Source organism: Drosophila ananassae, chromosome XL (genome assembly GCF_017639315.1).
Source record: "Drosophila ananassae strain 14024-0371.13 chromosome XL, ASM1763931v2, whole genome shotgun sequence".
NCBI lineage: Eukaryota > Metazoa > Arthropoda > Insecta > Diptera > Drosophilidae > Drosophila > Drosophila ananassae.
This window is the reverse complement of record NC_057931.1, coordinates 2,828,247-2,854,358: the sequence shown is the minus strand read 5'-3', so window position 1 is coordinate 2,854,358 and position 26,112 is coordinate 2,828,247. Positions and strand designations below refer to the sequence as shown.

Here is a 26,112-nt window from a genome sequence, read left to right as displayed (position 1 = left end):
CAAAATATTTAATTTTCAATTTAAAAAGAGCAAAGCTTATAACTGTCTTCAGAACTGACGGTAAAGTAGCGGAATTCCCAGCACCTGGCCACACCAAACAGCTGTTTGCTGCGTCCCCATTTGCGTCGTTGTTGTAATACCCCCGAATCTAGAATCTAGCGAAACCACCGAATCCCCAGCTTCCACAGCGCGATCCCAACATGGAGTCCCCCACCTCGAACCTGGTGGCCAAGGGTGAGTCCCAAAAACAGCTCAATGCAGCATCTCAGGGTAACCGAAACGAATTCTTATTAGACTTTCAGGTGACGGGCGTTTCGCGCAGCGGTCGCGTACGCAAAAAGTCCTCCAAGCTGCTGGATTTCGAGTCGCCCGAGGAGATCGAGAAGCGGACGCGCCGCCAGAGTACCGGTCGCCAACCGGCCCGATATCCGGGTCGCGGGCGGCCATCAAATGCCATGAGAGAGCTCGAACCCAGCGATCAGGAGATGGGAATCTTCGAGGAACCCAACATCTCCGAGTCCGATGCTCCTCTCCTGACAGCCGCAGCCATCCTGAACTCCGATGACGAGATAGACAACCTGGTGCAGGACCTGGTCGACGGCGTGGAGGCGGAGGCCACTAATCAGGAGTCGCCGGTGCGCCAAAGTCTCTACATGCGCGAGAAGGCGGCCAGTGCCAGCAGGCGACGTCCTGTGAAGGATGCCAGGTCGCCCGGCGGCAAGGACAAGGAGAAGGTCAAGCAGCGCTTCACCGCCTACAGCTTGTGGGCCAGAGAGGTCCGAAAAAAGGACCTCCAGGACTTGGGTAAGCTGAAATATGCAAGATTTTCAATAGAATCGTATCGAACACCTTCTTATCCTCCTCCAGACTTCTCCAACGTGGCCAGAAAGCTCAGTGAGATGTGGGCGAACGTCTCCAACCGTGAGAAGAACGCCTGGAAGCGCAAGGCCAAGCTGCAGGCTACGAGGGCCAAGTCACGGGACCCAGCCAGCCCAACTACTCCCACCCAGATGGCCAGCAACGGCAGTGCCAGCCAGAGTGGCTCAGGCATCCAACACGAGACGAGCTTCCAGAACAGGGCGACGACAAGTCGCACCAAGAAATTGGCCGCCGACCGACAGCAGTCGGCTGCCACGGCCGCCGCTCTAGAATCGAGCACATCACAGAACACGAGGCGCATCAGCACACGAAGTGGCAGGAGTAACCAAGCAGTTAGCGAGACTGAGACGCTCAGCCGGATCTCCCTCCAGCAGGAGAATGCAGCGGCTGCGGCGCAACAAACCAGCATCGAGGTGATCGATGCGGCAGCTCACCTGAAGCTCCTTGGGGAGAGTCTGACGGTGATCGGGGAGCGGCTGAAGAAGCACAACGGCCATGTGGCACTCTCCGGCAGCTTGTCGGTTCTCCTGGACAGCCTTCTCTGCTCGATGGGCCCGCTTCTCTGTATGACCACCCAGATACCGGGGCTGGAGAACAAGGTGCAGCTGAGCAGGAATCTTGCCGCCACGCTGGATAACATCGCCTACGTGATGCCGGGACTGTAAGGATAACGCATAAATATATTTATTAAATAGCAGGGCGGGATCGGATCTACCAGCTTTGCCAGGCAGCTGTGCTTCCGCGGTACGAAACGGTATTTGTAAAATATGAATTAGCGAAAGGAATACCGAAACAACAGTGTCTCTCCTCCATATAGTATCCATAGGCTTAAGACCAACCACTATCTTTGATAAGAACAAAAAATCATCTTCAAATCGGTTATATTTCTACTTATATTTATTCTACACTTCTTAAGGACAGTATCCAGACTTTTAGTTGATTATCGAACTAGGGAAATATATGTATAATGTTATTCACTTTTTTCCAATACTATAAATCCTACTTTTTCAATATTTTTAAAAACTTGAAATTAGAAAAAAAAGAAACTACAGAAAAATTATTTTATTTTATATTTTCGCGTTTTAATCAATGATAAATCGATAGTTTATATTTTAAAATATTAGAAATACATTTTTTTGTATATAAACCGGTTCCATTTTAAAAACTATAATCTCCCATGTAACCATTTATTTCTTGAAACAATGATTAATCTTCAAAAGAAAGTTTGTGAATATATCCAATAATTAAAAAATTTTCTACAAAAAGAGATGTTTTTATTATAAATTTAAGACTAAAAGTAATATTTTTAAAGTTTGGGTTGTTTCAAAATGAATCTATGGGTCCACGATGATAAAAATGATTTTAACTCAAGTTTTTTGTCTTTCCAATATTTAAATAATTATAAATGTAACTATTAAACGCCAGAAAATCTGAAGTAAATCCTATGATCCTGGAATAATATTTGGAATAGATGCTGCTATCGATAGGTATCGTAGCACCCACACCGCGATATGGAAGCCTGCAACGGCTCTTGTGCCATCACTAATTTAGGCTCCCAAGAAATCTGTGTATTTTCCAGAGAAACCGCCCAAAATCTGGCCAGGGATTTTAGATATAGCCAAAACGGACATTGGCTTCACTTAAGGACACCGCAATGATGACTCCCCAGCCCCCGCCACCGCCCACATACGCCCTGCCCGCCAGCAAACGAAAGAAGCCCGCCGAAATGCAGCTGATGTGCGGATGGATTGGTTGCCAGGAGATTTGCGGCGGGGAATGGAATCTGAACACACACATTGCACAGCACCTGGAGGAGTATGCCCGCCAAGTGGCGCAGGAGGACCCGGAAGTGGAGCAAATACACTGCTGCAGCTGGAACTCTTGCGATTACCAGACGCTGTGTCTGGAGGAGTTTGAACGGCACTCGTACTACCACGGCTACTACATGCATCTCCTGCTACAGGGCAAGCTGGAGTGTGATCTTCATCCGGAGATACCCGCCTGTACGGCGCCCCCGCGCCAAGCCGAGAAGCTGCCCCATCTTGGTCAGAATTTTCTCTGCGGGTGGACGGACTGCGAGCGTGAGTTCGTGTCCATTGTAGAGTTCCAGGATCACATTGTTAAGCACGCTCTCTTCGAGTACGACATACAGAAGACGCCCGACGACGAACGTCCCAAGACGCAGTGCAACTGGACCATGTGCCACAAGCAGATGGGCAACAAATATCGCCTGATCGAGCACATCAGCACCCACTCGAACAAGAAGCAGGTGGCCTGCTTCCACTGCGGCGAGCTATTTCGCACGAAGACCACTCTGTTCGACCATCTGCGCCGCCAGCCGGAAAACAACAGTGAGTTGGGCGCATCAGGTTCGACTTTAAGGCGTAACTAACTCTTGTCTTTCCCTCCGCAGCCAACAGCTTTCAGTGCGCGCAGTGCTTCAAGTTCTTTGCCACCAAGAAGCTGCTCAAGAGCCATGTGGTCCGCCATGTCAACTGCTACAAGTGCACCATGTGCGACATGACCTGCAGCTCCGCCGGCTCGCTGACCACCCACATTCGCTACCGCCACCTGAAGGACAAGCCCCTGAAGTGCAGCGAGTGCGATACGCGCTGCGTCAGGGAGTCGGATCTGGCCAAGCACGTCCAGATCGTCCACTCGAAGACGGTGCATCAGTGCGAGCACCCGGACTGCGAGTACTCTGTGCGCACCTACACCCAAATGCGTCGGGTAAATTGGAAGAAAATACTTATACTTGTGTCTTTATTTATACATAAATCTTCTACAGCACTTCCTGGAGGTGCACGGCAACAACCCCATCCTGTATGCATGCCATTGCTGCGAGAGATTCTTCAAGAGCGGCAAATCCCTCAGCGCTCATCTGATCAAGAAGCACGGCTTCCGATTACCGTCGGGCCACAAGCGCTTCACCTACCGGGTGGACGAGAACGGCTTCTACCGCCTGGAGACGACGCGCATCGAGAGCCTGGAGGTCACCCAGCAGATCCTGTCGCCGCAGCTGGAGGATGACGGCCCGAAGCCCGTAGTTGGTACCTGTTTCGAGATCGTGGACCCCACGAACGGAGAATATGAACGAATCATCGTGTCGAACGATCCCAATGAGGCGCAGTTGGTAGGCGAAGTGGTGATCTCGCTGCCCAGCTTATCGGAGGATCTGTGAGGAAGAGCAACGGCAGCAGGAGTCCAAAAGAAATCTGATCTCGTGCCCCATACAATCCTGAGCCGACAACTGACTGGCTTTATCAGCATTAGCGAAACCTAGATTAAGTTAGTCTTAAGGGAGAGCATCCTTTTGCCATGACCGTGGCGCAGTTTTAAAGTGTATATCGTTAAGAGCATCCACTGTTGTCCACTGTTTTACGATCATATCCCCACTAGCCTCCCAAAAACGAGATTGTGTCTGCCACTGTGTGTTAGTGAATGTACTAGAGATTATGTTTGGCATTTAGTGTTGGAGATCCCTCTTCATTTCATATTTCATATCCATTTGATACTATTCCTAAGCGATCTGACAGTTTCCAGTAGCAACTTTATTGTTTAAGCCGAAAGTAAATAAATAAATCTAGCTAGCAACCAGGAATGCCCCTATTTTCTATTCAATTTTCATGTTAAAGATTGAAGATTGCCAAAAGTGTTGCCAGAAACGCAAGCTAGGCAGGCAGCAGCGACTTCCTTCCTCCTCTCTAAATTTTCACTTTTTCCGGAACTAGCTGCCGTCTGTTCTGAACAAAATAAGCAATATTTTTGCCATTTACACCACGGAGATAGCTTCGCCATCGTTTTTTTGTGAGGTTAAACACTTGAAAAAAATAAACACATGTGCTTTAAGGGTTTTTAAATGTTTTTTGTTTAATTCTGGGACGCTTCGACTTGCTCCCAAGTAATTTGGATAGTGATTATGCACAAAAACAACAAAAAAAATATGGGCGGCAGGCAAATGTCGGTACATCGCACGCGAGCGTCGCACAATCCTTTTGTTTGCCGTCGTGGTGCATCATCTTGCGATCTGCGAATCCGTTTACTTGGCGTGGGTCTGGGCCTTCCTCAGCTGGGTGAGGATGTTGGACAGCTCCTCACGCTTCCTCTTGGCACGGATGTGTGTGCCCAAGCGGCGCTTCAGGAACTTCAGAGCACGCTTATCCTTGGACACCTTCAGCAACTCCATGGTGCGCTTCTCGTAGGGAGCATGGCCCACCACCTCACGCACCAGATCGCGCATGAACTTGGTGTGACGGGTCTGGATCTGTAAAAGGCGAAAAACACATTTGGATAAGTAATTAATTTAATAAACATAAGGAATTAGTTTACTTACGTTCTTCAAGCGGGAACCCCTCAGACCCTTAACTTTCTTGTCACCGGTGTATTTCACATTCTTGACCTTGGTGGTCTTGTGGCCCTTGTTGAGGCCGATGCACAGCTCGTAACGCACCGCCATTGTCTCTGGAAGAAGTGAAACATAATGTAAGTTAGTAAGTTTGCCAATTCAAGCTCCATTTGCGCCGCCATTTTCATGCGTACATTGATTTGTCAACTATAATCCCGAACACTATATTTTGGTTTCCGCAACTGGAAATTTTCGCAAAACGCACAAATCAATGACTGCTGACAATGCCAATAAGGTTTCCCGACTTATTTTCGGCTATTTTATTGCATTATTTTGTTAATTCAGGGAGATCCACGTGGAGCGTACGTACCTTGCAAAGTCGTGAGGTTAAAAAGAAAGAGACCAGCTCGGTTTGCGGGTTTATGGCACAAAAAACTTGACCAGGGCTGCATTAAATTATCGGCCATTCCAACCGATAGCTGGTCATACTTTTTCACTAGGGTTGCCACCCTACAGATATCGATAGTTGACAGCCATCGATATATTTTCAGTATTTTTTATATTTTGTTTTTAAGTTTCCATTAAAATTAATGGGTTGTTTAAACTAAATAAGTGATTTTCCTATAAATCTATGGCATATAAATCTATTCCTATAGTGTATGAATGAAACTTTGTATGTTTATATATTGATGGTATTTTTTAGGCGCCTTTTTTTAATAGTTAAAAAAATGAAGATTATAGCTTTTATTGATCAAAAATCAGAATTTTACACTTAGTTTAAAAAATATTTATATTTTTGTGAGCATTTTAGTGGTTTTATGGTTGCTGAAATCATTTTATTTGATAAATTGTGTTATCTCTTCAAAGAATATCCGATTGCAGCTGCTTATTTGTTTAATTTTTAAATTATTTGCACAACACTCGAGTAGAGATTCCACAAATACGATTAGAAGACAGCCAACTGTCGATAATTGTGAAAAGTGAACAAATTATTCAGAATAAATACCCCCAGACCTGTAGATTTCCATTCAAGGCAGACAATTCGATAAATACGAGTTCCAGAGACTAGAAAAGTGGTTTTCTTGAACTATTACAACGATTTTATTGAGCAACAATGTAAATAACGATATACAGGCTATAAATTCACTAGTTTCGAGCTACAAGCAATCAACACTGGCACTTTTTTACTTAAAAACTAATCTGAGCATCTTCCTAACGGGCGTCCATTTAAATAAAGTGGGAGGCATATTCGTGGGGCATCACGCCCCGTCGGGGATAAAAGGTGTGGGTGGTGGAGAACTTGAGCAGGTTCGTAATGTCGCTGGTGTAGATGTCGGCAAAGCGAAATAGGCGTCTCGAGAAGTACGTGGGATTGTGATAGGTGCGGAAAACACTACCAAACTGCTCGTTGAACACGTTTTTGGTTTTGTTTCTGCAAAAAGATTAGTAGAGAAGGCCTATTAATAGAGGAATGCGACATATTCCAACGTTTCGTACCGCAACTGATCCCTCTCGTCCATCCAATCTCTCAGGCAAGTTTGGGCAGCTTCGCTCTCATCGTCCTGGGTCTCCTCGATGAGTTGGGTCAGCATTTGCAGCCAGTTGGCGCTCATTTTGAAGTCGACACGGTTCAGGGTCTCGATCTCATGCTAAAAATTTGTACAATATGGTTTAGGAGGGAATCCTTAGATATTTCAAGGAGCTCCTTACCGCCAGTTCGCTAATGATGGCTCCTGTGCGCCAACTGTGCTTCAGAGTGACGTCCGCCAAGTCGCTGTAGGGATGATCGCCAAAGTAGAGCACGGAGTGGCCGCGCCATCCTTTAAGCTCCTGCAGCTGTCGCACCGAACCCTGAAGGACCCAAAAAAAATCAATAATTAAGCAACAAAAACGAAGGCATCTCCTGTTACCTCGTAGTAGATTTTTCCCTTTTCCAGCTTAAAGACTCTGTCCCACAAATGGGACTGAGTACGTTCGTCAAAGAGGCGTATGGGTCGAGATTCGTCCGTGAAGAACTTGGGCTTACGAGCCTGGACAATGACCACATCGAAGAACTCCCTCCAATGAGGACCCACCAGCCAGGACATGCCGCAGTTTCTGAAGAAGTAAACAGAATAAACCTTAAATCTTAATTCCAATGACAGAAACGAGAAAGAATGGACTCTTACACAAAGGAGTAGGGACTGTTTGTGACCAGAAAGAGATTCTTGCCAGCTTGTTGAAGCTTTTCGAAATACTTGACCAGCTTGGGATTGCGTTCAATATACTTTTCGGTGTTCAACATCACCTTGCCGTGCATTATGGGATGGCAGGAGCCCATGGCGGTCCTGGTGTCATGGAAAACAATCTCCGGATTGTAGTCGATGCGATTACGCTCGAAATATTCGATTACATTGCACAAGAGGCACATTTCAGGTACGGAAAACAGGTCGGCCAGCTGAACCATTTTCGAGTTGGTGTTGTGCTGTAAACGAAACAGTAGGAAGCCATCAGATCATAAATCAATGATTGATATTCCATGGGGGCAGATAAGATACAAACTCGGTAGCTGTTGTTGGGCCCCTCGACATAGGCAATGGGCAGCAATCGGTTGTGGTAGAGCTTCAGCACCTCGTCCGCCTCCACTTTGGTCCGGCCGCGATACACCGAGCCCAACTGGAGCTGCAGGAAGCTGTCCAGCTTGACGAGCAGACCCTTCTCCACATCGTAGTGCAGTCCACGGACCGCAAAGTTCGGCTCGTACTCCAGTTCCAGGATGTCCTCCGGGTAGCGGAACCGTTTCACCAGCATCTCGCGTGCCAGGTTGTAGAGCAGATCCTCCAGATCGGGCTTGTAGCAGGCCAGCGTGTAGTCGTAATCGAAGCCATACACCTGCACCTCGCTCAGGTCCAGTTCGTTGCAGGCGAACACCGCGTCCGGATGAACATCGACGGGCAGCTTCTTGGCTGAAAATGTCAGAGGACGGGAGAATGTGGGCGTGAAATGGGACGACTAGTCGACGTTCGGATATTAATAGAATGTGCACACGTACTACGCATATGCATATGCCTGCGACTGGTTGAGGCTTACATTGGAACTTCTTTTTGGTGGCTTGGTAGAGCTCTTGGTAATCACTCACTGTTTTCGGGTGCGAGATCTGAGCGGGATCGGAAGCATCTGGAGCGGAAGCGGAAGCGGAGGCTGAAGCCCCAGTAACGGCCGCTCCAGCGTCCGACGAAAAAGAGCGGGACTGCCAGTGGATTTTTGAGTTGGACCTGGTTCTGACCACCGTGGATGTGGATCCTCGGATGGCGTTAACGCCTCGCAGGAGCACATTCTGCCTTAAGAGTGCACTGACGATGGGACTGCCTGCCGCGCACATTTAACTCGATAGCCAATTGCCAATTAAGTCCGTTTGTTATGTACACTATGTGGGGGCGGAGTGGGGGGCCAATTGGGGGATGTGGTGGAGTGACCATGTAACGGAAAATACTGATTCGCAGTTGGGGCTCAAATTAGCTGAAACATAATATTTAAAACTTTAAATAACCCAAAAACCAAACGGAATTGATCATTTAAGACTCTTAATTGAAAATAGCATTCATTTCATTCAACAAATCACTCGAATTTCTTAAATATTTAAAGTATTCCATCTAAATCTGATAGTATTTCAAACTTAAAGAATACATTATTATTTTCTACTATTTTATAAAGGTTTCATAGATTAACTAAATATAATTATATTTCTTACAAAAATATGTTATTTATTACTTTATTTCATACAGTATTTTAAAATAAAAATAATTTAAAATTCAAATTCTACAGTTATCGATATTTGTGATTTTATGTGTGACCGTTTCTCCTACGATATTTCAATAATTTTTTTAAGGTTTTAAGGCTAAATTATGTTTTATTTTATTAATTATGCCGATATTTATGTTAAATGTTATTTTATTTTGTGTTTTATGAGTTAATAAACAATTTCAAATAAAATAGTCTATCGATAGTTGTCAAGTCATCGATTAACCAAATATCATAAGGTACATAACCATATTTTGTAGCGCAATTAGGGTCTTAAAAACATATTCGGCATTCGTTTACAAACCCATTGACAGCAAACAAATCTTAACTGAGTTATTTATCAAGAAAAAAAACGCAACTCTGTATCGCGCAAAATCCAAAACAGCGCAAACGTGGCAGTGGTGGCAACACTGGGAACGCCGGCCATGTAACGTAAAATAACGTAAAATAAAGGTGGAACGTAGACACGTGTTTTATTCGTGGAGTCAATTTTTCGTAATTTAAGCGGCGAAAAGCGGTGAAAATAGTGCAAATCGTTACGCAAAAGAACACTGAGCCACACGTACTTGAAAATTAATAAAAACAAGCAGCATAATAAGTTACCAAAGCGGTTCCAAAAGGTAAGACGAAACACGCGGAACATAACCTAGTACAAAAGGCAGCAGCCAGCCGCGGAGGCGCTGGCGGAGGCGGAGGCGGAGAAACCGAAAAGCACAAAGCATGCAAAAGACAAAGCACAAAGCGTGTGGCCAAAACAAAAAATACAAATAAATCGGCTCCTTTTTGTTATTTCTGTTGCGGTTCCACAAGTTATCCTGCAACCAGAAGCCGCCTCCCCCACCCACATACTACTACTTTTTTTTCATAACTTTTTGTTTGAGTGTTTATTCTACTTGTTGTTGTTGTTGGTCTTGACGTTCCGGAGAATCGGTAGGAAATCGGGAGCAGTATTACACAATGATAGCATAGCTGCTGCATATACATGCGCATATATCTATGGTTTCTGTGAGTCACACTAGAAGAAATGTGTATTTTTTGTATTATTCCTACAGCTTTCACCCATCCATCTATCCATCGGCGTGCTGTTATCGCTCCAAAACAAAATAATAATAAATAAAAAACAAGGCGCAAAAGGAGAGCATAACTACATGGGTGTGTGTGTGTGTCTGTGTGTGTGTGTGTTGTGGGGGGGAAAAGGAGCCATGTGCCACTCCCATATAACGCCAAACAACAATGGATATGCAGTGCATATATATACATATAAATACCCCCGATTATACAACCCGCTCCACCGATTTAGCTGGCGACCATATGATCGGAAACCACGTTGCCAAGATTATAAAAACTGAGAATTTCGGCTAGCTGGCAATCCATGTTGTTGTTGTTGCTGCTGTTGCTGTTGCACCTGGTTGTTGTTATTGTTGTTGTTGTTGTTGTTGTTATTGATGCTCTCCGCTCTCTTATGCTCACCACCGCATGTGCTCTCTTGTGATAACGGCCGCCAAGGCAAAATTTCAAAACTTTAACCTCCCCTTCCCCCTTCCACCAACCCCCACCCCTCAACCCTTTGGAATATTTCTTTATTCATGAAAAAAATCAAGTTTGTGGCAACAATAATAACAAAAACAATACAAGTTCAAAGTCGCCGAAAGAAAAACATGCTTTAACATGTTTGTTTGCCCACACACACACACACACACACACAAACAGACACACGCACAGACACGCACGGACATGACCACGCATAAACAAGCCTACGACGCGTACTTACGACATTTGAATAAAAAAAAAAAATAAAAAAATCAAGCGACTGGTGAACAAATTCCCGTCACCCGGTTTCACGATCCATGATTAGGAAACACCACAGCTGTCTGGCATTGGGGCCCTGGCCCTGCCACCCAGCACTCCCTCCCCCCGTTACACCTGGAGAAACACCTGTCTGGCAACCGTCTTCCAAAAACAGTTTGTTTGTTTGTTCTACTCGGGTTTTCCCCAGTGTAGCCCTAGCCCGCCAGGCCTTATCATCTGTCCCCTAAACAGGAGGACCTCTGGGACCTCGCCACAGTGGGCCCAAACGGGGTATAAACGGGTGAAAAATATCTTTTTCATAATTCAGAATTTGCAGCGAATAGATCTCAGTGTGTGGATGGATTTCTTTGTTCTCGTTCTGTTCTCTCGCAGTTGTGTTTTTTTTTGTGTGGGTGGAAAAAGGGGGGAGGCGCTAAAAAAAACTTTTTGCCACCACGCAGCTTCTCTAATTTGTTTTATTTTATTTAATTTTATTTTTTTCTTCGGAAAGGAGGAGGAGGAGCGAAAACGTCCGAAGAAATGGCAATTAGATGTGGCGGCAAAGTAGTTTCCCTTTGTAAACCGAGCAGTCGATACATATTCGATCGATCGATCCATTTCGCCGGCATTTCGAATTCAAAGCAAAAGCCAAATAAACGAAACCGAATAAAATACAAATAAAAGCCGAATAAAAAACGCCACAAACTAGTTTCCAAAGACATCCACATCCACTTCCAAATATTTCCAAATCTTGTAGATAAAAAACAAAAAAAAACCAAAACGAACGAAAAATACGATTGTGAATAACAGTAGTTTCAGATCGATAATCGAAGAGGTAAAGAATTTGTCTTTTTAGTCCCTAGTACCCCCCAGTCTTCATAACTTTTGGTTTTGTTTTGTAATGATTTCGTAACTTTTGGCGTTTTTTGCTTTTGGCCAAACGTAACGGTTTGCTTTCTCTCCCACTCTCCCACTCTCCCACTCTGCCACTCTCTGAGTTCTAGCCACTCTCAGGTGAGATAGAGAGAGAGCTCTCTCCATGGTCTGCTCTGAGAGCGCAGGCGCTCTCCATCTGATCCCCCCACGATCCACTATCGGCTCTCTTCGCTTCCGCGTGGCATTCAAATTTGTTGGCTCTCCGAAGGGGCCGCTCGACATTTTTGTTTTCTATATTTACGTATTTTTTTTATTTAATTCTATAAATACGCAAAAGTTCAGAAATCGGAAAGGAAAAAGCCAAGAACCAAGAACCAAACACACTGGCCTGCTGATGCCCGCATGCACGGAGGGTCTCGTGATGCCCCAAAAAACAACTCGAGAAAGTACCCTTTTTTTCACCCAAGACCAACTAGTTGCTAGACTCTTTCGTTCCATGGCTATTTTTGGGTCTAACTTATCACCTTATCACTTTGAATAATTGTTTATAATCGCAGAATTATAAACAAAATATATAGTCCCGAGGACCCTATCGGCACATCTCGCTGGACATTGATCGGAAAATAGAATATATTTCGAGTTTGAAGCCGAAAATATTTGAGGATCAAGGAACACCTTGGGATTGCTTTTGAAACAAGCCTATGATTTCGCCTCCCAAAACTCTCATTCAAACTTGAGCTCCCAACTCGACATATACTTTCGTTCCTCCGGAGAGGAATATAATATTCTAAAAAATATATATACAATATAAATCAGAAACATTGTGAGATACTTAATACTTAATACTTTTTAACGAGAATCCCACTCTACTCCATTGCAGATCCTTCAATATTCAGCGAAAATGGTATCCGGTCGTCCTCTACTCTACCTGTCACTGCCCGGTGTAGCATTTATACTCGGCGTCTTTTGGTTTCGGCGTAGAAATAAAAATCGTTTAGACAAGCCCGATGACGAGGACAACGGCACACCCTACGCCCAGGCCGCCCCCGTTGAGGAGACGGTCGGGGAGCCGCGCAAGGCCAACGGCGTCCTTCAGAACGGCAAGCTGCCCCAGCCGGCCACCAAATCGATGAACATCAACGGGACTATAGCCAACGGGAGCATCAGCAGCGGTGGCAGTGGCAGCGGCAGCGGTAGCGGCAGTGACGAGCGGGAGAGCCCCAACACGATGCTGTACGGCAAGTCGGCGCCCATCAAGATCCAGAGCAACGGACGCACCCCGCCCGGCAAGCACCAGCAGCAGATCGACTCCGAGATGCTCAAGTCGAAGATCCAGGACGCCGAACACAAGAAGCTCTGCTCCATCGACGAGGACTTCGAGAACCTGTCCTCGCCGCGCGACCTCCCCGACTCGGTGAACAACCGGGTCTCCTTCCACAAGCGCAAGACCAACAGCAAGACCGTCGAGCCGGTGGTGATCAAGGCCACCCGCACCCCCAAAATATCGCCGGAGAACTCGTTTCTGGACACCAACTACACCACCACCGCCCCGACAACTGCCGGCAGCGAGTGTGAGCAGAACAACAACTGTGAGCCCAAGTCCGAGGTGGTGGTGCCGGCCAAGAAGGAGGAGCAGCTGGCCCAGCAGAAGGAGCAGGTGGACGAGCAGCAGCAGCAGCAGCAGCAACAGACCGAACTGGACGTGGACAGCAATGGGAACACAAACCAGAAGCGCAACGTGGACGCGGCCAGCCCCTCGCTTAGCATCTGCAGCGTCCAGTCGGGCGACTCCGGCAAGGGATCCAGCCTGCCGCGATCGGAGGCGACACGGGCAAAGACCAGCTACGAGTTCCTCTTCCCCAACAGTCTGATCGGCCAGCTGTACGGCCGGAAGCGCATGTTCATCAACCAGATCAAGTCGAAGACCCTGGCCAATGTGGTGCTCAGCAAGAATCCGTACTCGGCCAAGGTGCGCATCTGCACCATCGAGGGCACCGACAGCGAGATCGACGCCGCCCTGGCGATGATCCGCCAGCGCCTGCCCTCCAAGCGGTATCCAAACTTTACGATGCAACGCATCCACTTTGCCCTGCCGCAGACCATAGTTCCTCTTTCGACAGAAAGCCTCAACAACCTACAAGTGAGTGGTGTGGGATGACCCGTTGGGATGGCCAGATCCCGATCTCGATCTCGAGCTCGAGCCGGTGACGCCGACACGACATGGCATTCGTTGCGTCCATGATGTTGCCGCAGTATTCCCCACCTCCTGGGCAATACCGAGAGAGCTGTAAGTGGCTCTCTAAGTGCGTCCCACGTATGGGTGTGCCCGGGGCATCCCATATGTGGGCCACTGTTCCTGTCGTGTCGGCGCAAGCCGCGAGTTTATGTCTCTGGGGGTCTAGACCATAGACCTAGACCTCCTCCCTCTTTAAAAAAGATAATCCCATCTGAATACGATCTGAAAACTACCTTGTAACCTCCTCCCGCAGCTGAAACTGATCGAGGGCATCAACAACGACGTGGTGGTGAGTGCGGTACTGTCCGGGTCGCACTTCTTCGTCCAGCACCCGCTCCACCCCTCGCACCCATCGCTGCCCATGCTGCAGAAGCAGCTGTACGATAGCTACTCCACGATGGAGGCCCCCCCGTTGCCCAGCCTTGAGATCAGCGCCGTGTGCGTGATCCCCATCAACGGAGTATGGTATCGCGTCCAGATCGTTGACGTTGATCCCGAGGACGAGGAGCGCTGTGTGGTCAGGTTCCTTGACTTTGGCGGCTACATGAACGTCGGCTTCAGTCTTCTGCGCCAGATACGCGCCGACTTCATGTCCGTGCCCTTCCAGGCCACCGAGTGTATACTGTCCAACGTGGAGCCGATCGGTGAGTACTTGCCTTTGTCAGTTATGACCATGATCTTGAGGGATTGCTCTTCCAGGTGATAACTGGTCCATCGAGGCGGCCGAGATCCTCAACCAACTTACCAAAGGCATTGTCTTGCAAGCACAAGTCGCCGGCTATAATAGTCACAACATACCAGAAGTCTATTTATTCGCTTCCCTAGGTCCCAATGTGAGTATGTTATGAATGGAGGGGGTGAGGGGGTGGTCTTATCACCGATTAGAGTGGGACGGAGGATAGCCGCTACAGAGCGAGAGAGCGACAGAGTCATCAGCAAAAGCTGTTTTCCGAATAAAAGAAACACCTTTTCTAATCCCCTCCAACTTTCATTCCAGAATGTTATCTTTATCAATAAGGAACTGGTCGCCCGAAATCTCGCCAAGTGGGTGGAGATTCGTGACTAACAGCCTTCGTGAACAACTCAACTAGCAATCAAGCAGAACTATCTATATATCTATATACAAACAAGACCCCAAAAGAGCGAACTTAAGCAGCAATCAACACTCGAACCAGCAACAACTAAAAACCAAGCCAATCTCTGCGAGATGCGAAAAAGAAACATAGAAGAAAGGAGGGACACTGCTTGGAGTCTTGTGCCCCGGCAGCCGAATATTGCGTAGTGGATCAAGGATCAAGGATCATGGATCAAGGATCGTGGATCATGGATCATGGATCGAATCGCCAGCGCCAGCGCAAAGGCCCCCAAAGACACACACAAATCGTTATGTTCGTTAAGTTGTATCACAAGAAAAATTGCGACTGAGCCTAGAAAAAGGATAAATGAGATGATAGCCCTTGAATCGTACATAAAAAAGAGTAAAAAGTAAAAATACAAAAAAAAGGATAGATACACACACGCATATATGTTTAAGATCGCCCACTAACACCCACCCACACACACACACACACACACACACACACACACACACACACACACACACACACACACACACACACACACACACACGCTCATACACTCACCCACACCCGTGCATATATGTATGTGAGGCAATGGTTTGTTTGTTGACTGCCCAGGATTTGGACCAGAAGGACATCGGAGCGAGATCCGGGGGGGAAGTCATTATTAGCTTTTTGGTAGGGCCATCAAACAGACCGCTTAAGATATTATCATACTCAGTTTGTAAGTAGGCATACCTAGTGTAAATAGATTTTTTTTTATAAATTTTACGAAATTCGACAAATAACTAAAAGCAACTAAAAATACACCCCCCAAACTAGCTATCCACTATGCCCACTACTTAACCCATTAAAGTCAGTCGTTCATGTAAAGAATTGGAGGAATAGGAATCGAGGAAGGGAAGCTTAGATTTTGGAAATTTTAAATGTTCTGTTGGCCTGTTGGTTTCTAAGAGATAACAATGTAAATATATAGTGTAGGGTCTATTATTTTTGTAAACACAATTGTGAGGAGGGGGAGTTCTTGATCGGTCATTATTTTAACAATATCTGATTGTGTGTAGTTTGTCGAGACAGGAGCTTTCGTTCAGCAGCCTTTTAAGCCGAGACGAGTACAAGATTACTTCGAAGTTCGAACCGAAAAGCAATAGCCGGAGGATAGCGAGGATGAGGAGCACTGAGCCACCACAAATGCCTAAAACAAATATTCAAAGTCGAGAAGCAGACAAATGAAACGTTAAAATTCAATATATATATATTATAGTATATATATGCGTGTGTGCCATTGTTAGTCAGAAGCAGCCAAGCAACCAAGCAACAAGCAAACATATAACATGTAGATTTGTGTGTTCCCCTCGATCCCCATTGTAAATAAAAGAATCAAACACAAATGCAACCTTTTGACAGCTAATATTAGATGGTAGGCGGTAGATGGTAGATGATGTGTGCAAAAGACAAGAATCGAACAATAATTGTTGAGAAGCCTCCAAATGCCTTTCAAGACAAACACTCTCTAGAGTCTAGACAGAAGGATGTTCATCGCTTATAGTTACCAATTATGGGTGTCTAGTGGGGAAGAGATGTAGGAAGTCTTGTTCCAAGTTCAGCACACAACACACAACACACAACACACAAATGAACCAAAACACAACAACATAAGAAACAGCACACCAACAATATTAAAAGTACTATACACCAATGAAATAATTCACCAACACCCCAACCCAAATACCATGTTATTACACATATTTATTTTTTGTTGAGAAGAGAAAAGATTTTAATTTAAAAAGCAAAAGGTATATATATATATATATATATATATATATTTTAAATCAGCAGACAACGGATAGATTAGAATATTATTTGAGTTGAAAGTTCAGTAGTCGTCGTCATTGTTCTCATCGTGGGCTATTCAGTAATTTAGTTAATAAATATAACGTACAAGTGATGATTATACATATATATACATATATACAGACTATGGAATATATATCTTCGATACTGTCAATTGGAAGACTCTGCTCTTATGACTATCATTATCATTATGATTATTATTATTACAAGCACACTCTTTTCCTGTTCTTAGATCTTTCGTGTGTAATTAATTAACCCTTATTTGCTAATTATGACTAATTTAAAGTAATTGAACCTTATTATTGTTATCCTACACCACCCCCACACACTGTAGTGCAAATTCGTATAAAGAAATGTTTTGTTTTTATGTTTCCCCTTCGAGAAATTTAATTGAAATTTGCGTTAAAAAAGGTTAAGTGAAAAAAAAGAAAACTAGTTAAGCCTATGGAACTTTACTTATGTTTATTATTATTATTATTATTATTATTATTATTATAGTTATTGGTTACCTCTATTCAAATACATATGCAGATGCTTACTTTAGTCCCAAGAGTCATAAACAAAATTGTATTCGCCAACTCGGTTCTCGGTCTCGGTCTCGGTCTCGGTGTCCTTCTCGACTTCATTGTAGACTCGTCACTTGTACTGAAATAATTGTTGATAAACCGATTAACTGACTAATTTTATATAGATGTAACGCAGACACAACCGACATGATGTAGAGCACATATTGAAACTAAAGCCTAAAACTAAACTAAACTTAATGGATGGAGTCGAGTCGAGTCCTTTGTCGAAATGAATATCATCCTGTGTGTGTGGTACTTGATTTACTTTTTTTTTTTTTCTTATCTAGTAATGCTGAGAGAGACATGAGAGTTACGAATAAGATTTAATTTATAGACGCATTCAAGTGAGAATAATTTACAAAAACTAGTTATTAACTAAATATAATGCAAGTACATTAAAATAAAACATTATTGAAAAGTAACTGCTATAGTTTCTATCGTGTATGATTGGGGGAGTTTCTCTTTCAGGACTCTGGAACCTAAATATAGTATCATTTATTATTTTATTGTGCTGGCTGTGATTGATTTCCAGGACTATAAAACACAATAATATTAGGTAATTCCCCTTTGAAACTGGCACCTATATGTGGCAAGAGTCCGGACATTGGCGGGCTTTCTCAACCGGATCGATAAAGAACACTGAAGTCATCGTCCTACCACCGATACGGTTTGCGATCCGCAATAATCGGAGCAAATATATATTTATAAAGATTTCGATTTCAGGGAACCATGATTCAAATCGCCCCGATCAAAGGAATTATAGCGACTAGATTGCCGGATAGCTGGCGCTAATTGATATCTAGATATAGACTCTATATGGGCGCTCGAATTAAGGGTATGGAGTGCGTCACAGTCGCACTATGGCACTGTGAGATTTGCCAATTCCTTTATCGACGGACCGGACCCTGGAGAACCCCATAAAACATTTCTTGGCTTTATGGCCAACGATTCCTAATTGGTTATGTCTAGAATTCCAGTATTCCTGGCCCCTGGCCCGCAGCATTAGCTTTTCGATGGTCACTCTCGATGGTCCGGCGACCTAATCTATATCGGAAAGTGACCAGTCACTGTCGGTGGTTTCGGATAAGCTCGTAAAATTAGAGTGGTTTTGTTAATTTTTTTTTTTTATTTTACAGTGTCTGCGAGCCCGTCTATCGGACTGGTATTTATAGAGCCTACTACTGACCAGCGTTTAGGGTCCCCTTCTGACCGGGATCGGCTCGGGTTTTATCTAGAGGCTAGTGGTTCCTTGGTAGCCCCGCCGAACAGTGTCCACTGGCTATGATGAATCAGTTGATTGACTTGATTGCCAAAATTTCACTCAAAAGTATCTCTTAGTTTCTCTCTCTGCATCGAATTTATCTCCCGGGTGATAAATCTATGTATCCACGGGGTCTATCTCTTTGTATCTCAATATCTGTTGTATCTGTTTATCTGGCATTTTATCAGATATCTTCGGATAGTATTTTCTTACACTGTACGAAAATATGAGGGCTCAGAGTCTTAAAAGTGTTTTGGAAAATTAATTAGTCACAAAACACAAAAGTCTTATGAGTTGATTTTGTAACTAATTTGGCTTTCGCTTAAAAATATGGCCCTTAATTTTAAAGTCTGGCGACAAAGCTTTTACAAAATTTACATAACAAATAGCAGTAACTATTATCTAATAAAAAATGAGTAATTTACATTATTTATTTTGCTTTATTAACTAGTTTTTCCAACTCAAAAACGGAGGAAAATAGATGTTTGTTTGGTTTTTTGTTAGCTAAGAAATAATTAATTTTAGAATTAAGAATACATTATTAAATTATAAAATTATGATATTCAAAGGGCTTAGATTATAAAATATTAGAATAAATAATAAAATAATAATACTCTTTTTTTAAGAATAGATATAAAGGCTTTAAAAACGAATTAATTCCCCAAAGAACTCCCCTTGTTTATTTTTTCAGAGAATATGATGCACTTTTTCTTTTTTTTTTTAAAAGAATAAATCTTTTTTTAAAAAGTATTTTTTAATGCACTTCAAAAGTAACCTTTTTTGGACAAACTATCCCTAATTCCCCCTTTTTTTGTAACCATTTTCCCCCTAAAAAAAAATGATTAAAATCAAGAACACATTTTTTTTTAAATAACATTTCGCAACTTTTCTTAATGTACTTTTGTCAACAAATGTTTTTAGCCTCTGGAGGCTAAAGAGGGAGGGGTGGGTTCTTGAGGGGGTGGTGTTGGCACCTACCCTATGGGGTTCTCGGAATTTTTGGAACCCCCCGAAGACCACCGTTGCCGATCTTCTCCAGAGATCTCCAGCACGAAGAAACCATTCGGATCGTTTCAGGCACGACACCAAAGTTTTTCCCCAGATGTATTCGAGAGATCCATGGGGTGTACGGTGTGTGGTGTGTGCGGGGGAGGTGTGCTTAGTGCTGTGTGGCGTACAGGTGTGTTAGGTGGTGTGTGTGTGTGTGTTGGTGTGAATAATTTCACGCTTATTACCTGCTTGTACTTGTACCTTGGCGGTTCTTAAAGCGCCCAGCGAGCGGCGAGCATTCTCAGTTCCAGCCGTGGCATTCGCGGCACCACAAGCGCGCTTTCCGCACCACCAAGCCAACTTAAAAACAAAAAACGTTAACTTAAACTCTATAAAAATTAAAAGTCTGAAAAAAAACATAATAACCAGAGATAATTATAACCAACACGAGTTGCAGTTAGAAGGCCCAAGGGCTATGTGATAATTACCAATTGCTATTGAATCGAAACTTGAAACAATAAAAAGCAAATAATATTATACTAAAATTAAAAATAAAAAATAAATATTAAGAAAATGGAACTCAAACCCAATGGCAACCACAACAACAATAACGCTGCGGAAGTAAGTAAAAAATAAATGAAGGAAAATCAGTTAATGAGATTGGTACTTGAGACTCAAGTGGCCGAAAAAAAAAGTAAGATTATGGCCCGAAGACAGTCAGTGTGTCAAGTATACGCCCCATGTGACAGAGTGGCTCTGCCGTATCAGGAAATTTCTCCCAGTGCCCCATAACACCGTATAATACTTTATGGTTTTATTTTATAATCATTGTGGGCCGTAAGGCAATTAACGCCAGTCTAATCGACCGACAAACGAAAATGCGATTTTGGTAAGGAAAATACTTTGTCAGGCGGATATTATATGCATATCTTATAAGGTTTACAATCCCACGGTCCCACGGTCCTTGCCACATAAATAGTACATCATCTGGTGGTACATGCGTACATGCCTCTATTTATCCATTTAGAGCCCAATAACATATAGTAGATACAAGTGCCGCCATATATCCACCGAGGGAGGTTGCCCATTCGGACTGACTAGACCCGGCACTACACCATAAACTATATATACTATATATACTATATGCGTATATCATTATCGAAGTGATACAAAAACAAAACCAGTTTTTAGAGCAAATAACTGACAACTGCTGTAGTGTTTTCTCTTTTGTTTATATTTCACTATTAAGTATTTATTTGAATAGCTCATCTATTGTAATAGTTTCGAGGGTTTTCCCCCCCGACTGCTACCATCCAGATGCTTTTTATTTCATTTTGATTGCAACTTGAGGGTTTCCCCTTGAGTGGTTGGAAAAAAACCTACTTTTTCCCACTACCTTAGCTGCCAGCCAGAGCTGCTTTAAAATGTGGTCAGCATAGTCTTAATTTATTCCTAAACTGCACTTAAGGTAATTCCCAACTCGTTCTTTAAGGCCAAGATGAATCATCTTGGCAGCGAGTGAAGCAGTATTCCCTTCATTAAATCATAATTTATTTTGCAACTATCAGAGATAGCCTAGGAGTAGGAATTTCCCAGAAACTCCTGGCCAAGATAGATCGGATAAGCAAACAGATGCCCCTCCAGCTATTGCCAAATAGTCGTCACTTTATTTTTATTTCTGTTTGCACTCGTACTCTCGGCGATGCATTTTCGTTTTCACTTGCGGCCCAGCTCTCCCCCCAGCTGGCTGCCGACTATTATTATTATTTTTTATTATTATTGAAACAGCTTTTTCTCTGGGGGCCAGCATTCTGAAACAAAATTCTGAAAAAAGCCGCTCTCTTTCGCCGATAAAAACACAACATTTTTGTTTCAACTTTAGAGCGAAAAGCTGTGCAAACAGCTGGCTGCAAATAGAATTGTCCAAATAGCAATCATTAACTTTTAAATTACAGAACAAAAAATAAATTATATATTATTATGACAAAGGTAATTAATACGTTTATTTGGCAGATATAGTTGCTTTTTTTCGAAGGCTAAATAGTTTAGTTAGAACTGCTAGTGAGTCATTAAATAGAATTCAATTGTTGAACTCCCATGCGAATATTACGACTAATGTGGTTTTTGTTAAACAATTTGTTACACAAGGAGAAACATTTTTAAATTAAAAACTCTATTTGAGGCTCTGGGATTTAATTCTAAGAAAAGAAACCGCCTTTGAATGAAGAATACCAGCGGCAACTCGGCGTATACTTAATGTGTAATATTCTCCTTTATTATTTTATTACTCATTATTACTCATAATCTGAATTTAAACAAAAGGTACATTTGTGTCATATTTAAATCTATTTTTATGCCCTTAAGCTTAAATGGCAACACGGCGTATACTTAATTAATAATGGCAACACGGCGTATACTTGATGTGTAATTATTTTTTTTTGTAGAATCGCATTTGATTGGAGAATTCGTAATATTAGTATGAAAATGTAAATTGTTTTTTCATGTTATGCCCTTTGGGCAAATCGGCGGCCACACGGCGTATACTTAATATGTAATTTGTATTTATAGAACTAACTGGCGTTTTGCGCCAAACTAATTACAACAAAGGCCCATTATGACTGCAATCGATGCGATTAAAGGCGGTTTTTTGGCTGAGATTCAAACGAGAGGCTCCCCCCCCCGTCATTAAATTAAATTATAGACATTACAAATGGGAAAACCTACTAGAGCCAGTTGCTATTCTAATCCGAGTGATAAGATTGGGGAAGCTGATACAAATAAAAATATAAATATTATTGTGTTTGACCAACAAAAATGTCAAGAGCCTCGGACGGTTGGCTAAATATTTGGCCATGTGTCTGGAATTTGGGGACTGCAGATCATAAATCGTGTATTCCCCGAATTGGAGACAGATAGCATCTGGCATGCAGATTATACAGCACATATTCGCAAATATTTGATGAAGAAATTTCCTAATCTCCCCCGACAGAAATCCGAGGACACGGAGAAGGCCAAGGCGGAGCGGACGAACTGGGGAAATGGCTTGGAGTTCCTCATGTCCTGTATTTCGGTGTCCGTGGGCCTGGGCAATGTCTGGCGGTTTCCCTTCACAGCCTACGAGAACGGAGGCGGTGCCTTCCTGATACCCTACATCATAGTCCTGTTCCTAATTGGTGAGTGTCCTAATATCCATATCTGTCCTATTATCATCTCTTAAACTGTGTGTCCTTCATAGGCAAGCCCATGTACTACCTGGAAATGATAATGGGACAGTTCACCAGCCAGGGAACTGTGAAAATCTGGTCGATTTGCCCGGGCTTTGTTGGCGTGGGCTATGGCCAGGCCTTCGGAACCATCTGCATCATCTCCTACTACTCATCGCTGCTGGCCCTGACCCTGTACTACCTCTTTGTGTCCTTCCAATCGGAGTTGCCGTGGTCCTTCTGTAGGGAGGACTGGCAGAACTGTGTGGACTCTCGGCCCGCGGAGTATACGGAGAACCTGATAACCGGACTGGCCAGTAACGCCTCCACATTGGCCAGCAATCTCACCACCCCCTTCAGCAACAGGGGCGTCAGCTTATTGGCCGACAACGAGACGGTTAAGTTGCAAAGCAGCTCCGAGATCTACTTCCTGTAAGTGGTGTGGATTATGAGGACAATATCATTATGATTATTCACCCTTTCCAGAGACGTAGTGATCAAGGAGAAGCTGGACATCTCGGACGGAATCGGTAGCCCCGACTGGAAACTGACCCTGGCCCTGCTCGCCTCCTGGGTGGTCATCTTCCTGGTGATCATGCGCGGAGTGAAGAGCTCCGGCAAGGCCGCCTACTTCCTGGCCCTCTTCCCCTACGTGGTCCTGTTCGTCCTGCTCATCCGGGCCGTGACACTGGAGGGGGCTCGCGACGGTATCATCTTCTTCCTGCAGCCGCAGTGGGGCGAGCTCCTCAACCCCACGGTGTGGAAGAACGCGGTGGTGCAGTGCTTCTTCTCGCTGGCCGTGGGATCCGGTCCCATCATCATGTTCGCCTCGTACAACCGATTCGATCACGGGATCTACAGGGATGCGATGATAGTGACGACGCTGGACACCCTGACGAGTCTCCTCGGGGGAATAACGATATTTGCGATCCTTGGGAATCTCGCCCATAACCTGAACATCGAGAACATCCAGGATGTGGTGCGCAGCGGCACGGGACTGGCCTTCATCTCGTATCCAGATGCCATATCCAAGTTCCAGGCTGTTCCCCAGCTCTTCTCCGTCCTGTTCTTCTTCATGCTCTTCGTCCTGGGCATCGGATCGATTGTGGCCCTCCAGAGCACCATTGTCACCATCATCTGTGATCAGTTCAAGGGCCTGAAGTACTGGAAGGTGGCTTTAGGCACCTCTATGTGTGGTTTCCTCATGGGACTGGTCTATGTCACGCCGGTGGGTTAGCTATTCCTCTAATCTTTTCAAGCTCTAAGCTTCTATATCCTCCACAGGGTGGCCAATGGATCCTGACCCTTGTCGACTTTTATGGCGGCACTTATGTGGTGTTTATTTTGGCCATTTTCGAGTTAGCTGGAATAGTTTGGATCTATGGTGGGTACTCCTACTCCTTATTGATAAGCTCTAGAAGAACCCTATTAATCTCAAAACTTATCTCTTAGGCCTGCAAAACTTCTGCGATGATATCGAGTTCATGTGCAACCGCCGGGTCTCACTGTACTGGCGCATGTGCTGGTCCTTCTTCACTCCGGTGATGATGATCATTATATTCATTTACTCCATGGTCACCATAGAGCCGATTAAGTACAGTGAACTCTACTTCCCCGAAGCGGGTAATGGTAAGTGATGTATTCCTATTTTTATCCATCATGATTTTTGACAAAAAAATGGGTCAAATTTTTATTCTCCGATTCTTACGATATTTTGATCCAGATCGACGGGGATAGGAACCCTGATTCATAAATGGTATTCCGTTATTCAATCGGTTTGGAAATATTGAAATTATCTACTAAAGAGTGCACCTAAAATTCAGATTTTGAAAAAATAAAAAATGTTGAATACATGTTCTATATTTTTGGATTTTTTCAAAGGAAAAATTATCATAACTCGGCTTATACTTGGCAGATCCTGAAATGTTATACCTTCCCGATCTTAGAAATCAGAGTAGAATCATTCTCTGTAAAAATCTAGCAATCCAAATTTTGACCCATTTTTGGAAATTTTTTAAGGGGTACCATCATGATTTTGACCAAAAATTGGCTCAATTTTTTTTTGTATCATATTCGAAATATTTTGATGCAGATCGAAGGGGAAAGGAACCCTGATTCATAAATGGTATTCCGTCCTTTAATCGGTTGGGAAATAGTTAAGATATCCTTAAAAAGGTAATCAAAAGTAGAGATTTTCCATTCAAAACAATTTACTGAAAACATGGTTCCAATTCTCATTATTTTCGAGATGGGCATGTCTATTTTATTATAATTAAAATCTATATTATTATTTTCAGTGGCTGGTTGGCTTTTGTTCGGCATTGGAGCTGCCCAGTTTCCGTTGTGGGGTCTCTGGTATGTTTCCCGCCACAGAGAAGGATCCTTCTGTTCGGTGAGTTCGATCTCAACATATATTAAGCTATTGAAATTTTAAATGGAAACTATCTATTTTATAGTCGATTATGGCATCGCTGAAACCAAGTGAAAAGTGGGGTCCTGCCAATGCCGAGGTGAAGCGCGAATGGCAGATATTCAAAAGCCAAAAGGCCGCCCAACGAGCCGTCCAGAAAGAGTCCTCCAAGCTGGGATTCTTCTGGCGAAAAATCACCAATTTCTGCGGCAGTAATATTTAAATACTACAATGGGAGAGTATGGGGATATCGAGGGGATATCAGAGATTACGATTACTATAACCATTTGCTAGTTATATGCCATTGTCAGCCTCTATGAAGCCATCCAAAAATGCGAAGAAATCCTTCGAACGAATACATCGCATCCTATATCTATATATCTATAAAAAATATTAATCTATGTACATCCCTTTTTTTTTGTTATATTTTAATGTGATAAAGTTCAGCTGAAATAAATAAATTATTATTAACAACGAAAGAACTAAGAGAGACATCGCTTTTTAAAATCTATCGACAATCGGGCAAGATGAGCTTTGCAAGCAGTGCAAGCAGTGAACTCCTCAAAAACGACGGCGCCAATTCCGTGAAATTCCTATGGCAGAAAATCTGAAGTACTAGGCGAACAGAAACCAGCAGAAGCTCGCCAGAGAAAGCAGTCCTGTGACGTCAGAGCAATTATTTTTTCTACTACCTAGGGGGGGAGGGAGACAAATCTATTTCACTAAGGTAACGGCCGCACTCTGCCTCCCTTTCCACCTAAAGGGATAAAGGCTCCCATTTAGGGTCCATGGGGGGGAACGAGATAAAGAGGACAGAAGAGGACAGGTAGACAAGACAAGCTTCA

General features: G+C 43.8%; 6 protein-coding genes across 9 annotated transcripts; 4 read left to right on the top strand and 2 right to left on the bottom strand.

Moving 5' to 3' along the window:
• Positions 1 to 31: 31 nt before the first annotated feature.
• On the top strand, positions 32 to 2,135 carry LOC6503633 (FACT complex subunit SSRP1). Its single transcript, XM_001963996.4, has 3 exons — positions 32 to 234; positions 295 to 804; positions 868 to 2,135. Exons 1-3 carry the CDS (start codon positions 201 to 203, stop codon positions 1,542 to 1,544), a joined length of 1,221 nt encoding a protein of 406 aa, XP_001964032.1. The 5' UTR covers positions 32 to 200; the 3' UTR covers positions 1,545 to 2,135.
• A 229-nt stretch (positions 2,136 to 2,364) lies between these two features.
• On the top strand, positions 2,365 to 4,869 carry LOC6503634 (histone H4 transcription factor). Its single transcript, XM_001963995.4, has 3 exons — positions 2,365 to 3,230; positions 3,293 to 3,609; positions 3,668 to 4,869. The coding sequence occupies exons 1-3, from the start codon at positions 2,534 to 2,536 to the stop codon at positions 4,058 to 4,060; spliced, it is 1,407 nt and encodes a 468-aa protein (XP_001964031.1). The 5' UTR covers positions 2,365 to 2,533; the 3' UTR covers positions 4,061 to 4,869.
• On the bottom strand, positions 4,724 to 5,707 carry LOC6504026 (60S ribosomal protein L36). Of its 2 annotated transcripts, none has more exons than XM_001963994.4 (3): positions 5,595 to 5,707; positions 5,213 to 5,340; positions 4,724 to 5,143 (listed from the first exon to the last, which is right to left on the bottom strand). In XM_001963994.4, exons 1-3 carry the CDS (start codon positions 5,689 to 5,691, stop codon positions 4,919 to 4,921), a joined length of 450 nt encoding a protein of 149 aa, XP_001964030.3. In that variant the 5' UTR covers positions 5,692 to 5,707; the 3' UTR covers positions 4,724 to 4,918. The 2 variants fall into 2 exon arrangements, with proteins under 2 accessions (XP_001964030.3, XP_044573091.1); XM_044717156.1 differs by lacking the exon at positions 5,595 to 5,707 and adding an exon at positions 5,419 to 5,436.
• Positions 5,708 to 6,301: 594 nt separating this feature from the next.
• Positions 6,302 to 8,671, bottom strand: LOC6504025 (5'-nucleotidase domain-containing protein 3). Of its 2 annotated transcripts, none has more exons than XM_001963993.4 (7): positions 8,294 to 8,671; positions 7,766 to 8,169; positions 7,393 to 7,688; positions 7,135 to 7,321; positions 6,935 to 7,075; positions 6,722 to 6,873; positions 6,302 to 6,656 (listed from the first exon to the last, which is right to left on the bottom strand). In XM_001963993.4, the coding sequence occupies exons 1-7, from the start codon at positions 8,583 to 8,585 to the stop codon at positions 6,452 to 6,454; spliced, it is 1,677 nt and encodes a 558-aa protein (XP_001964029.1). In that variant the 5' UTR covers positions 8,586 to 8,671; the 3' UTR covers positions 6,302 to 6,451. The 2 variants fall into 2 exon arrangements, with proteins under 2 accessions (XP_001964029.1, XP_014761159.1); XM_014905673.3 differs by having other exon boundaries at positions 8,343 to 8,511.
• A 534-nt stretch (positions 8,672 to 9,205) lies between these two features.
• Positions 9,206 to 17,825, top strand: LOC6503635 (A-kinase anchor protein 1, mitochondrial). 2 transcript variants are annotated; one of them, XM_014905513.3, is made up of 5 exons: positions 9,206 to 9,624; positions 12,549 to 13,808; positions 14,158 to 14,548; positions 14,604 to 14,737; positions 14,902 to 17,825. In XM_014905513.3, exons 2-5 carry the CDS (start codon positions 12,570 to 12,572, stop codon positions 14,968 to 14,970), a joined length of 1,833 nt encoding a protein of 610 aa, XP_014760999.1. In that variant the 5' UTR covers positions 9,206 to 9,624; positions 12,549 to 12,569; the 3' UTR covers positions 14,971 to 17,825. The 2 variants fall into 2 exon arrangements, with proteins under 2 accessions (XP_014760999.1, XP_014761000.1); XM_014905514.3 differs by lacking the exon at positions 9,206 to 9,624 and adding an exon at positions 11,363 to 11,627.
• A 2,114-nt stretch (positions 17,826 to 19,939) lies between these two features.
• LOC6503636 (sodium-dependent nutrient amino acid transporter 1) lies at positions 19,940 to 25,755 on the top strand. The gene is made up of 8 exons (XM_001963991.4): positions 19,940 to 20,275; positions 22,644 to 22,827; positions 22,890 to 23,289; positions 23,344 to 24,085; positions 24,142 to 24,241; positions 24,310 to 24,486; positions 25,155 to 25,249; positions 25,314 to 25,755. The coding sequence occupies exons 1-8, from the start codon at positions 20,228 to 20,230 to the stop codon at positions 25,488 to 25,490; spliced, it is 1,923 nt and encodes a 640-aa protein (XP_001964027.1). The 5' UTR covers positions 19,940 to 20,227; the 3' UTR covers positions 25,491 to 25,755.
• Positions 25,756 to 26,112: the final 357 nt, after the last annotated feature.

What these genes read in the sequence shown, in the direction of transcription:
- LOC6504026 (XM_001963994.4), bottom strand. Translation starts at nt 5,691, where the DNA reads ATGGCCGATAATTTAATGCAGCCCTGGTCAAGTTTTTTGTGCCATAAA. An exon ending in TAACCTCACGACTTTGCAAG is followed by an intron (nt 5,341 to 5,594) that starts GTACGTACGCTC and finishes CACTTCTTCCAG; the next exon opens with AGACAATGGCGGTGCGTTAC. An exon ending in GGGGTTCCCGCTTGAAGAAC is followed by an intron (nt 5,144 to 5,212) that starts GTAAGTAAACTA and finishes CGCCTTTTACAG; the next exon opens with ATCCAGACCCGTCACACCAA.
- LOC6503633 (XM_001963996.4), top strand. Translation starts at nt 201, where the DNA reads ATGGAGTCCCCCACCTCGAACCTGGTGGCCAAGG. An exon ending in CTCGAACCTGGTGGCCAAGG is followed by an intron (nt 235 to 294) that starts GTGAGTCCCAAA and finishes AATTCTTATTAG; the next exon opens with ACTTTCAGGTGACGGGCGTT. An exon ending in AAAGGACCTCCAGGACTTGG is followed by an intron (nt 805 to 867) that starts GTAAGCTGAAAT and finishes ATCCTCCTCCAG; the next exon opens with ACTTCTCCAACGTGGCCAGA.
- LOC6503635 (XM_014905513.3), top strand. Translation starts at nt 12,570, where the DNA reads ATGGTATCCGGTCGTCCTCTACTCTACCTGTCACTGCCCGGTGTAGCA. An exon ending in AAAGCCTCAACAACCTACAA is followed by an intron (nt 13,809 to 14,157) that starts GTGAGTGGTGTG and finishes CTCCTCCCGCAG; the next exon opens with CTGAAACTGATCGAGGGCAT. An exon ending in TCGCTTCCCTAGGTCCCAAT is followed by an intron (nt 14,738 to 14,901) that starts GTGAGTATGTTA and finishes CTTTCATTCCAG; the next exon opens with AATGTTATCTTTATCAATAA.
- LOC6503634 (XM_001963995.4), top strand. Translation starts at nt 2,534, where the DNA reads ATGATGACTCCCCAGCCCCCGCCACCGCCCACATACGCCCTGCCCGCC. An exon ending in CCGCCAGCCGGAAAACAACA is followed by an intron (nt 3,231 to 3,292) that starts GTGAGTTGGGCG and finishes TTCCCTCCGCAG; the next exon opens with CCAACAGCTTTCAGTGCGCG. An exon ending in CCTACACCCAAATGCGTCGG is followed by an intron (nt 3,610 to 3,667) that starts GTAAATTGGAAG and finishes AATCTTCTACAG; the next exon opens with CACTTCCTGGAGGTGCACGG.
- LOC6503636 (XM_001963991.4), top strand. Translation starts at nt 20,228, where the DNA reads ATGGAACTCAAACCCAATGGCAACCACAACAACAATAACGCTGCGGAA. An exon ending in GACTGGTCTATGTCACGCCG is followed by an intron (nt 24,086 to 24,141) that starts GTGGGTTAGCTA and finishes TATCCTCCACAG; the next exon opens with GGTGGCCAATGGATCCTGAC. An exon ending in CTTCCCCGAAGCGGGTAATG is followed by an intron (nt 24,487 to 25,154) that starts GTAAGTGATGTA and finishes TATTATTTTCAG; the next exon opens with TGGCTGGTTGGCTTTTGTTC.
- LOC6504025 (XM_001963993.4), bottom strand. Translation starts at nt 8,585, where the DNA reads ATGTGCGCGGCAGGCAGTCCCATCGTCAGTGCACTCTTAAGGCAGAAT. An exon ending in CACCAAAAAGAAGTTCCAAT is followed by an intron (nt 8,170 to 8,293) that starts GTAAGCCTCAAC and finishes TGACATTTTCAG; the next exon opens with CCAAGAAGCTGCCCGTCGAT. An exon ending in GGCCCAACAACAGCTACCGA is followed by an intron (nt 7,689 to 7,765) that starts GTTTGTATCTTA and finishes TTTCGTTTACAG; the next exon opens with CACAACACCAACTCGAAAAT.